General features: G+C 33.9%; 2 protein-coding genes across 2 annotated transcripts; one reads left to right on the top strand and one right to left on the bottom strand.

Annotated features, from left to right (window-relative positions):
• The first annotated feature begins 122 nt into the window (after positions 1 to 122).
• LOC105633185 (large ribosomal subunit protein uL13w) lies at positions 123 to 1,878 on the top strand. The gene is made up of 4 exons (XM_012215764.4): positions 123 to 498; positions 764 to 880; positions 968 to 1,055; positions 1,609 to 1,878. The coding sequence occupies exons 1-4, from the start codon at positions 227 to 229 to the stop codon at positions 1,750 to 1,752; spliced, it is 621 nt and encodes a 206-aa protein (XP_012071154.1). The 5' UTR covers positions 123 to 226; the 3' UTR covers positions 1,753 to 1,878.
• A 2,616-nt stretch (positions 1,879 to 4,494) lies between these two features.
• LOC105633184 (NADH dehydrogenase ubiquinone complex I, assembly factor-like protein (DUF185)) lies at positions 4,495 to 12,106 on the bottom strand. Its single transcript, XM_089723610.1, has 14 exons — positions 11,939 to 12,106; positions 11,793 to 11,869; positions 11,584 to 11,695; positions 10,890 to 10,972; positions 10,150 to 10,215; positions 9,440 to 9,540; positions 8,581 to 8,699; positions 8,001 to 8,041; positions 7,574 to 7,659; positions 7,100 to 7,262; positions 6,890 to 7,006; positions 5,739 to 5,783; positions 5,398 to 5,526; positions 4,495 to 5,012 (listed from the first exon to the last, which is right to left on the bottom strand). Exons 1-14 carry the CDS (start codon positions 11,994 to 11,996, stop codon positions 4,878 to 4,880), a joined length of 1,332 nt encoding a protein of 443 aa, XP_089579736.1. The 5' UTR covers positions 11,997 to 12,106; the 3' UTR covers positions 4,495 to 4,877.
• Positions 12,107 to 12,424: the final 318 nt, after the last annotated feature.

Raw genomic sequence — 12,424 nt, 5'->3', positions numbered from 1 at the left:
TTATGTTTGACGGGCCTCAGTAATGAAGCCCAGGCCCACAATCTGACTACAAAGTCTTAGACTAATGGAGCCCAAAATTGAACCATTAACAAACCCATATAAACCCTTATGAATCCACTTCCCCAAAAACCCTAATCCCTACTCGTCCTCTTCTCATTCTCCCATTTCTTAAACAGCAGAAGCAGCCGCTTGGCTAAGAGCGAGAGATAGAGAGACAAGAGAAGCAATGGTGTCTGGTTCAGGGATCTGCGCTAAGAGGGTTGTGGTGGATGCAAGGCACCACATGCTGGGTAGGCTTGCGTCTACCATAGCTAAGGAGCTATTGAACGGGCAAAAAGTTGTGGTTGTTAGGTGTGAGGAGATATGCATCTCTGGTGGATTGGTTAGGCAGAAAATGAAGTACATGCGATTCTTGCGTAAGCGCATGAACACTAAGCCTTCTCACGGTCCTATCCACTTCCGTGCTCCATCTAAGATCCTCTGGCGTACAATCCGTGGGTATGATCTTTATTTCTCTTAGTTCCTTTCTTTTTGTTGAGTTGATATAATATATTCTTAATGAAATTTTGACTATTGGAGAAGAACCCATCATTGATTTGTGAAATTTAGGTTAGACAACGTCGTAAGATGCAAATTTTTAGGTTCTTGTACTTTTCTGTTTAAGTTTCTAAAGACTTTTATCATGCAATTTGTTTGCTGATAGTAACGAGGAGTGTAGGTTGCTTTTTTTGCGTCTCAAAGGTTTGTTTTTGTTGTTTTGAAGGATGATTCCCCACAAGACTAAGCGTGGAGAGGCTGCACTGGCTCGTTTGAAGGTTTATGAGGGTATTCCACCCCCATATGATAAGATGAAGAGGATGGTCATTCCTGATGCTCTCAAGTGAGTTATATGTTAGCTAGAATTTTATTTTTTTGTTGGCTTTCAACTGCTTATTGATAATGTGTTTGTGGTTTTTGCAAAAATTAGGGTGTTGAGGCTTCAGGCTGGACATAAGTATTGTTTGTTGGGCAGGCTTTCGTCCGAGGTAGGATGGAACCACTATGAGACCATCAAGGTATGTACTTTTTACTTATCAGCTTTTGGAAACTTGTCACATTGTTCACTTTTGTGCATAACTTTGTCAATTCTATTAATGCCTTTGCCAGTGCTGTTGTATCCATTCGTCGCACTAGATTATCACTATGCTGTTATCTGATATGTTCCAGTCACTAGAAATTATGTATATTACTTGCTATATCATTTTCTGATTGGAAAAGAATTGCAGAATATAATATTTGTATCTAGTTGTGTATTGTTGCGGCGATACATTTCCCCCATTTCTAAATTATAGATCAAATCAACGTGCATGCAATCGTGCCCTTGATATGTATCGGAAATTAATAGTTTTGAACACTATTTATAGTGTCTTGCTTTCGGTACTACTCGTATTTAGGATTCTTTGTTCCTGTGTAAATGTCTGCATTGTAGTTCTATTATATGTTTTATGGTTCATTGTCCAATGTTTAATTAGTAGTTGTCATGGTTTGATCTTTGCTCTGTATTTTCACCTGACTAATCAAGATGTGAAGAGATATGTTAAACTTTTCCTTCTTTATTATTCTTTGCAGGAGCTTGAGAGGAAGAGAAAGGAGAGGGCTCAATTGACCTACGAGAGAAAGAAGCAGTTGACAAAGCTGAGGGTTAAAGCTGAGAAGATTGCAGAGGAGAAGCTTGGTTCCCAGCTAGATGTTATTACTCCAATCAAATACTGATTTGGAGAGAAATTTGTTTTTCTAGCAGAAAATTTGAGATTATTGTTGTTGAAGCTAAAATCTGTTTTCTGTTTCGACAATTTCTTTTTTGAGTGGATTAATTTTGTGGTAGTTATTTTTATTTAATTTCTTGCAATATAGATTTGCCATATGGTTTCTCATATTAGCAATAATTTTTGAATTTTTGAATTATCTTATTCAAAGTTCCTTGTCTTAAAGTTCTATAATTTTTGAGCAACCATAACTTGCAATCAGGAAGAAGTATGTTGTATTTGCTGGTGTGTATGTGCATATAGATTGCCAACTGATTTTAAGTTTGAATTTAGTCGCATATATGAATTTAAATAATTCAAAATTTGAAGTTTATTTATGTTTTATCCATTGGAGTCCATTGATTACTTGGTTATAAATGTTTATTAAAATATTTAGGAAAATTTTTAAGTATTAGAATTAAATTGTAGAAACTCATCGAATTTTTAATGCCAATTAATTTTTAAAAAAGAATATTCAAATATTTCAGTTAAAAACTCTATAAAAGATCGATCTTGATAGACTTGAAAAACCTATAATTTGAGTTACAAGTTAACCAAAACCTGTAACTATGAATAATTTAAGTTAATTTAATTTGTTTTCCTATATCAAATATAAATGTTAAGTTGTTTTCATATTTAGTATACTTTGCTTTTTAATTGTTGTTTTCTTCCTTTATTTGTTTTCGTATTATTATTATTATTAAGAAATTTAATTTTAATGTTGTTATTAGAATATATCTATGATTTGTGAATATTATTGTGTAATTATATCTCTAAATATATTTAATTTTTTTGTAATTTTTTTCAAATAATTGTATTTTATTTAAAAATATTTTTATTATTTATTAATGATTTAACATGTAGGTTTATATTGAATCTGTACTCAATCAAATTCGTTTATAATTTATTGATTTATGCATTTAATAGATTGAGTTGTATAAAATAAATCATTGATCCGCACATATATTGAATTCTTTAAATCGATAAATCCGATCCAAGCTGATCTCCTAGTAAGGTCCTTTAAATAGATAAATACAATACAAGCCAATATCCAGGTAAGGTGTTGTGTTGTGTGCAAACATTTGTTTGAGGGCTTCCTAAAAATAAGAGTATAAACTACGAAAAGAGTACTTCATTGCTCTTTTTTCACGTGTCTCAAAGACTCCAACTCACAATGGATGGGTTTAGTCTCGCTCGTGTCTCCCAATTGAAATTTTTATCAATTTGTAATAAGTCAAGAGTTAAAGATAAAAAAAAAAAAAAAAGAGTCCGTTAAAGCCAAAGACTTTGCTAAATGTTTGTCCAAAACCCAGCAGTGGGGAATTTGACTGAACATTTTGAACATGAGAGTATATTAACTTAAATTTTTAATTTGGAGTTTCAATGTTCTGTCCTGTCCCTGAGTCCTTGATGATATATATATCTATACTTGGTCTCAAATTTCTAAAAGAGCCTAAATATCAAACAGGAAGATAAAAGCTACTTAGCCACCGGTACAGTACAGGTACAGCCATTAACATAAGCATCACTACATCAGTATCAATAATTCTTGCACGCTCTTTAACCAACATACTACTACTTCATTGCCCGCAAGAAACCCATTTCAGGAGGACAACATCCACAGCAAATAATAATGGAACCTACAAAACAATTTAGTTAATGGTGATGAAGAGGAAAAGATTAATGAACCAGACAGACCAGCTGAGCTTCCCAATCTGAATGACAATCAATTCAAGACCAGTGACCATGACTTTAAACAGAAAATGAATTATAGAGTGGTTGGTATTGCTAAAGAAATGATTGGGATCGTGGTTGGATTGCTGGTTACAGTATGAGGACAAATAGATTTGATCATTCAAAATCACTTTGCATTATCCCAACAGAACTATTCTTGTGGTTAGTTGCTTTGGATATGATTCCCAGCCCGAAGACTTACAGGCAGTTTTAAATATTTTTGCATGTGGAGAATTATTGGATGGTCAAAACATACTGCGAAGTTTTTTCACTCAAGAATTGACACCGGAAAGTTTTGTGACTGTCTAAGAGATTGCCTTGTTTAATTCCTGATGTGATGTTTACATTAGGAGAAATTTGTTTTGGATATCGAGCGAAAAGCAAATAGCAACGTTTTCTCAATTTGATCCGAGCAACAATACATTTGATACTTTCAACCCCCATATATATTTCCATCGAGAACGATTTGCTTCCAACAAAGTATATACGCTCCTAGAATGTCCAATTCCTTGAATCCAATGATAGTTTGGCGGTTTTTTCTATGTAGACTCAGGCTAAGGAATTTGTTTTAAAAAAATGGAAAAATGAGATGGGATTGGAATGGATTTTGAGAGAACTAATCAGAAAATGTTAAAAGGAAGAGAAAATGATGGAGATGAAGGTTGCTAGAAACTGAAAAAAACAAAAGTTTTCATGAACGCTTGAGTTGCCATAAATGGAGATGAAGGTCGCAATGGTGGGGGTTGAGCAACGATTTTGATAACGAAGATGATAGATATTTGGGTACAAGAGGAATTTAAGGGTACTTCCATCATTTTACAAGGCACTTAAAAGTTTAAATTTTTTAAAAAAATAAAAACTTGAAAGAATATAATTTTGATTCACACTATCCTCAAGACTTGAAAAAATTAACTGGCTTAAACTTTTTTTGTTTTAAAAAAAAAAAAAAAAAAAAATTCCCTTTTGCTGTTTCATATTTTGGCCTTAAAGAACTTTAAGATAAATAATAATCTAACAGTGCAAAAGCTGCTAGTGTAATTGAGACAAGACAGAAAAAAAAAAAAAAATCAAAGGTTAGAAGATATTATTGGTGATCTGCTATACATCTTCCTTCCTCAACTCATGTCACCATGTTCTCGGAGAAGTGTGAAATCTAAGCACAATCAATCATGCTGCTTCTTTGCCTTTAAATAATCTTGTAAAAGACTATGTAATGAAGAAAAATTTCTTCAAGAGACGATAGGAGTTCATATATGCCAGCTCATCTATTGTTTTATGTAGCTCCTTTTCTATATCTCCAGGCACTCTTAACCTGGTCCGTCCCTGGACATCAGTTCTGGAATTCAAGTTGCAGACCGTCTACTTTGTGTTATGTGTTGGAACGCTCAGATAAAATTTTGTATTCTTGAAGTCGTCCAGAAGCGGGTTGTAACCGTCCTTGGTCCTCGTCTTGGATGGCAAACCAAATTCTTCCATGAATGATGACGTGTCAAGCTGCATAAGATGTGTAAGTTTACGGAAAAGTAACAGGTTAGTAGAAGTAGGTTTTTGGAAAGAAAATAAAAAGGAAAAAAGGAGAGAACAGGCAAAACATTTGAAAAAAAGGAACGGGGACATTTATTCTGCCCCATCAGGCTCTTTTTTTTTTAGTGGAAACATCTCAGTTTTTTTTTTTGGCTCACATATTTTTCAGTCCACATCAAGCACAACAGGATTTGTTGAAGAGGGATGACTTGTTATTCATAAACCCAATCTTACAGACTTATTAATGGTAGTTTTGCCATGTAGCAGAAGGTGTATTTAATCATCTTTTAGATAAGAATCATAAGATAGTTGAGTCCGGACAGAAAAGACAAATACACCGTAATAAAGAACTTACTACAAGGGTTCGCCTCTTTTTCCCCTGCTTGGATGATTTATCTCCATGTTGTTTCAGCCACCCAGAACAGTGATGGTCCATACGTTCCAAAAGCCAAAAGTCCGTTGGGAAAAAGATATCAGCATCACCCTACAATCACTAGGAGTTTATTTAAAGAACCTAAATATTCAATACCTAGCAGAACACATTGCATGATACAAGAATGACCTCGAGAAAGGAATTAAGAAACACAAACAATAAGTTCTGAGGTCATTTCAGAAACTTCACATAATGACACAAGGAAAAGAGTGTGTGTGTGTGTGTGTGAGAGAGAGAGAAAGAGAGAGAGAGAGAGACAACACCTTTGCGTCGAGATAGTTTTTGTAATCAGAGCTGCGGCCATCTTTCTGCAGATCAAAAGGTGAATAAGGTAAATTATCTTTGACTCCCAGCATCTGAAAGAAACTGAAGATGAAATCATCTTCAAAGGGGGGGTGGGGGAAGGAGAACATCTCCTGTATCCTTTTTTGTTTTAGGGGAAGGTCTTAAGATACTACAGATAAAGCCAAGGATCATGAGTTTTTAAGGCAACAAGAATTGATATTAACTGGATAATGTTAACTATTTAGCAATCTATATATCAGATAAAAATTTTGCACATGAATATCTTCTATCATTTCTGTTCTAAGAATCTGATGTTCTTGAAACGTGAAATTAAATTCAACATCAAATTTAGATGTTTATCAATTTAAAAAATTATTCTTTTATGTCCTTCTGCTCAGTGACACAAGTTTCATTTAGTCTGCAATAAACCATCACTAACCTTTAAATCTTTAGTTGATAAAATCATAAAATCCTATATGCCTAACTTGAGCAGCAGTACAAATGAGAGAGAATGGACAAAGAATCAAAACATTTCCAGCAACTCTCTCTTGTAATGACAAACAACCATGGATCCTAAGTTTTGACACCAACTTCATGAAGTCACTATCAAATAAGATCTTAATAATATCCAAATAAAATTACCAGGAAGAAGAAAAGAAAAAATAAAATCTTGTTCCAGGAAGGAGTCGTTCAAAATATTTTGGCAATCAGTTTACCATGTTTACAGGCTAACAAGCAAATTACTCCTTTTTGCAAGAGAATGAATGGTGCCATCAGTTTCTTTTTATCTTCTTTATTAAATTATAAGGCCCCCATGGCGTTTACATTTTAGGTTGCTCTTCTCTTGTCTATCAGTAAAAACCTTGCATTCTCAAGATTGTTTAAATTCAAGAGAAAACATCTTCGCAAAACTGTAACAAGTTACATTGATATATAGAAGGCCCCTCCAAGTCCAGGACCAGCTATGGCCTTTTAGTCTTCCACATTATCCAGTGTGATGTTTTAGAATATCAGTTGTAATAGAACAATAAAGTGATAATGGAAAGCAGAACATACAACTTGAATGAGTTCAAATAAAGCATAATAATCTGTACATGAAATGTAAAAGGATATGACAAAGATTGATTACCTTGGTTGAAACCAAAGGAGCCCTTTCACCAGGTATGGTTACATCGGGTAGGTAGCTAAAGTCTGAAGCAATCAAAGACATCTTTGGTAATGCCTCATGCAACACCTCTAGTAGTTTCTGTAAACCCAAACTATTAGTGCAAGAAGTTTACATTTGGAAAAATAATAAAATAAAGTAAAAGAAGAGGAAGAAGAATTATTGAGACTATACCAAGCAGCCAGTTGGTAACCAACATCTTCGAGGTCTTGGGAAGAGCTTAGACCAAATACTTCTTGCTTTTGATACAGATTGGTTACCATCCACTTCCATGATCTCAACACAACGCTTTATTAATGGGTCTTGTAGTGGCTTGTAAAGCTCAGAGAGCCTTTCCCTGCAAATGCAAAAGACCTGAGCTATGAAGGATGACATGAAATGGTCCAACTGCAGACATAATGGAAACCTCATTAACTGTAATTAACAAGGGCTGTTATAATTTTATGTTAAACGTCAAGATTCTAAAATCTTTTAGGCTTTAAAATTACATTCTGTACCATCCCCAGTAGGTCATGAGGCTTATACTTATTCCTATTAAAAATTATAACATACATAACAAAAGGTTGTAGTATACGCATTTCAATATGAAAGTATTGGAAGTTGGATTATGAAGTAATAGAAGGATAGTGATATAACATCGCTTCTTACTTGTCATGTTGCTTAATCCATACTTCCTTCCATGGAAAAACTTGATTTTCAGAATATATAAGATCATGCGGAAGATTATCAAGAACCTGCAAGAAATAAATGTATCAAATGTATAAATGCAAAAATTCTGGGGCTGAACGTTCATAAGGATGCTAGCGAGGAAGCCACTCGACAGGTACAAGGAAGTAACTTATTATTGCTATTCCATCACAATGGGTCTATTTTTAAAATATAGGGGAGGGGAGAGAACACAAATAGACCAATAAATCTTTAGGACAAGTAATAAGCATTCTACATATACATCACAAAATAAGATTAAATTTCTTATGTCTTTACATGAATTAATATCGGTATTATTTAGACTAAGAAAAAAAGAGGAGCAAATAACTTTGTACACAAAACTGTAGCAACTCAAGATAGAACATACCTCAAGCATGATTACCCAACATGGTTGTTGCTCCACATCCCCTATTAGAAAAGCTAACAAGTTTCAATCTCTAATTTTAGTATTTAAACTATCTTAGATGCTTAAAATACAAAGTAGATGCACACTCTATGACCTTATAAATATAATCAAAAGGAAAATGAGGAATTAAACATGTAGTTGAGGAGTAATGTGATCCACAGACTCTTCACTCTACTTGCACATTAGTCCATATAATAAAGCTGTCCACTTTATAGGATCTCTAGTATGCCATGTAGTATGGGGTCTCTAGAAGAAGCTTTTCTACCATAAATCCTTCCAGAATTCATGACACTGTTTGCCACTTATCCAGGCTGCAGCTGAGATTACCAGGGCCAGAGAGATAAGAGGAGCGGGAGCAATAGGTGTTAATCACCTCCAATTAGTTAAACCATATTAATGAGAAGTTCATGGAACTTAAGCTCTATCATGGTTCTTGAGTATTATTATGTCTTATTACTTTTGAATAACAAATAGAAACAGGAACAAAAATCAATCAGCAATAATAATAAAAAGAAAATTTACAGAATTTAAAGAACCATACCCCATCCACTCCGATCAGCAGCATCACGACATTCTACTCTAAACTTTGACAAGTGACTACGAATTTCTCCAACAGTTTCTTTTTGTATTTCAGCAAGTGATGGACTGATTTCCACTGAACTGTGCCAAATGAAACACAAGTTAAGAACAGGATATGCGCATGTCAACCAGCAAGTCCAAATATAACATATGGCATGCTGGGACCACATATATATATATATATATATATATATATATATATATATATATATATATATATATATATATCCTATCGCATTTAGATAATCACTGAAAATTTAACACTGTCTCAGCAAATCCAACACTTTCCTTTTCCCAGTGAGAAAAAATGGACATGTTAAGTAGACTATTGGTACTGCAGCCATAATTTTCTTGTTTTTGATGCCATTTATCCAATATTTGCAGAGAAATATTTAACTCTTAAACATGTGAAAGAAAAGCATCTATGATAGAGGTTGGTTCAGGAAAGTGAGAAATAAAATTCATTCCTTAACTTTCTACAGTGAAATATATTTCCAGACAAACAAAAATGAAGGAGGGACAATCCTAAGGGGATGGATCATTGACCTACCGAGTTGCAAGAACAACATTTTACAAATTTTAGAGATTTTTAATTTTCATTCACATTAGATGAATGAGGGGTCCAAACAGGTGCAGAAAATAAAGTCCTAACAGGTGCAGGAAGGTAGCCACATTGCCATCTCTAGGGGAATGCATAAACTGTCCTAGGATGCTTTTATCAGAAAGCATCAAAATTAGATGAATATCACTCATTTATAACATTTATCATCTAAAGGTTTCATTTCATTTTTGTTAGATAATGGGATGGAAAATACACTTACGTATAAGTCATACTGTTGTACACTCTTGCAGGTGCATTTAACATTATGTAATCCATTATGCCCTTTGCACAAGTTCCAGACCCACCGCCAATTTCATATATCTGAGTGGAAATTGTACAGCAGCAAAATCAATTTTCCCCTTCAAGTTATTGACCAAATAACCCACAATATGAAACACCAAAAGCAAGAAATAATTGACATGCATAATGCCTAAATTTTACAAATTTTAGAATCCGGCGTGAAAGCAACATTACTCTTATAAACACATGTACACACAAAAAAAAATAATAATAATTAAAAAAAAAACATTAGAAATGCTGAATAATTAATTATTGTAACCTGAAACTACAGAACAAAGGGGGGGGATAACATAAGGCTAATGAAAACTGAGCATATGACATAGCCGATGTGTCAGTTAAACTTGCGCTCAAGATATTCTTTCAAATCCAATGATTTCTCAGAAAGAACAAAACTGGGCATCCCATCCACAAATTTAGCACTCCAGCATCAATGCATTGGTCGAACACTTACTAATGAAATTTCCATTACACCAAATCGACCATGCTTTTAATGTCAACACTCTGAAGTATACTAAAATATGACGATACAAAGAAAAAATAAAAAAAAAAAAAAGCAAAACAAAAAACAATGCATGCAAAATATCAAATGCTTGATATGTTTACTGGTTAATCGAGAAACATAGGACTCACTTTTAGTGGAACTGAAAGGTTAGCTGTACGCATTATGGCTTCTGCGATCCCATGCGCATACCAAGGCTACAAAAAAAAAAAGAGAGTAAATACCAAAGGGCTAGAAAGCAAAACAAAAAAAGACAATAAGAAGAAAAACTTCCATTTCATTTACTTTGTCAATAAATGTTTTGGAGTCACCATTTTGACTGCTAATACCACAAAAGTAAAATTGATATTACATTCTTAATAGTGAAAAACATTGCATTCTAGATACATCCAGTTCTCCTTCAAATCCCTGCAACTACATTAAACCCAAAACCCGAAAAACATAATTCAGAACCATGTCTTACTTTCACTGGATAACTTAATGAAATCACCAGCATGTGTTACAGACAGTTGACGAATAAAAAGATGACAGCATGTTAGATTACAAAAATGCGTACAATAACTACAAACTAGTGCGACCAAGATTGTCAAACACCACAGCAAGCAAAAAGTGGAACAATTAAATGGTACACCGGCTACTCCTTAGAATAAATAGTGGCAATTCATGGAACATCCAGAATGAGATCATAAAACCAAGGAGAAGGCCAATCACAATGAAAGGAAAAGCTTTCAAATGACTAAATCCTTGGAAGCAACAGAAATTCCAAATGAGAAAGTGATTCCCGTTTTTGTCAACCAAACAACATAGCTTATTCATTATATAAATGCAGATTCTTAGATCTGAAAAACATTCAGAGATAGACAGAGATTACCTTAAAAAGCTCCACTGGAGTAAACCATGAAGTGTCACTCTGCTTGTAGACCTTATCCAAGTGATTCATGTAAGCTTTTCTTCCTATAATGTGCAAATGAAGCAATATGTATGAATCCCAAAACTGGTTTAACATTTTTAGTAGCATATATATTTAGAATAAAAAAGCATGATACTTTCAGATTCAAGTAGTTCGCAAATTTTAGCAAATTAAAAGCTCAAGAACATAGAGTAGTTGTAATTTGGCCTCTACATGATTAACATCAAGTCGTGAAAAGTTGATGCCATAAACTGATATCATTTAAATAACCACTTTGGTGCATTGTGCTTTCATATTTTTGCAATTCTTCTCATTTCACTGAGCCGTTGCATCAAATCCAACCACCTCTATACTCTCTATCTCTGATCAATTTTTGATACTCAATGCACACATGAATTAAAAATGCAATTTCCAGTACACACCCCAGATTACAGCTTCTTTCCTAGCATTTCATTTTCTGGAAATAGTTTACCAAGTAAAGCAAAGGAACAAGAAAAAAATGGATAATTTGTTCAAAAGTTTGGATAACAAATATTTCAATTCTTGAAATTTCACATTAATTCCACAAAACCCAAATCAGAAAATCAGAATCCAAAGAAATACCAAATAAATACGAGTAGAAAAGCAAGAAATTATATTTTAAAAAAATAATCACCTTCAAGTTGATTGAACCTAATGCTTTTCTCAAGAACTCCAACAGACCTCGATCTCTGAGAGAAGTAGCCATGTTTTGGATGGTACAACGCAGAATGAATGAAATCTCTAACCTGCCAAATTGAGGGAGGAAAAATCTCACTCGCACATACACATGGCAATAAACACACGAAAGATTTGAATTGCAAAAGCTGGAAGCAAATGACTCACTAGAATTGGTTTATCACCAACAATGTGAGTGGAGTAAAAGGCTTGAAATAAAGGAGGTGTAAACTCATATGAAATCACTGCGAAAGGAAATGAGAGTTAGAGGGAGAAAATGGTATATATATTCATGAAGAGAGAAAGAAAGCTACCTCTTTGTCTATGGAAGAGAAAATTGAGCCTTAGAGAATTTGGAGACCGAAAGAACATGTTAATCAATGATTTGATGGAAAGTAGAGATTGTTTTTTGTATTTTTGAGGTTGAAGAAGAAGAAATGGGAAGAGGAGGGTTTAAGGAAATTCTAAAACCCCTTTTCTCAGTGATATGCAATTGTTGAATAACGACAGGCCGTTGCGTCTTCTTATACCCCATAATAAGTAAATGGCCTTCAGTTGTGCGACAGATTTGTACGCTCTTGCACTGTCGTTGAACTAGACCCCCTAATCTATATGGGCCTACCCATAAGTGAACTTCAGGACCCAATAAAACAATTAAAACGCATCATCTTCTCTCCTTCTGGGCTTTTGAAATGTGTTTATTAATTATGGTCAATGTTTTATCTTATCATCTTTCTATTTTTTTATTTAACAAAAAAAATTAAATAGAATATCTGATAAATCGTTGAAAAACCTAATTA

Source organism: Jatropha curcas, chromosome 7, assembly GCF_041381405.1.
Source record: "Jatropha curcas cultivar XTBG-Jc1 chromosome 7, XTBG_Jcur_1.0, whole genome shotgun sequence".
Taxonomy (NCBI): domain Eukaryota; kingdom Viridiplantae; phylum Streptophyta; class Magnoliopsida; order Malpighiales; family Euphorbiaceae; genus Jatropha; species Jatropha curcas.
This window is presented reverse-complemented; position numbering and strand designations above follow the sequence as displayed.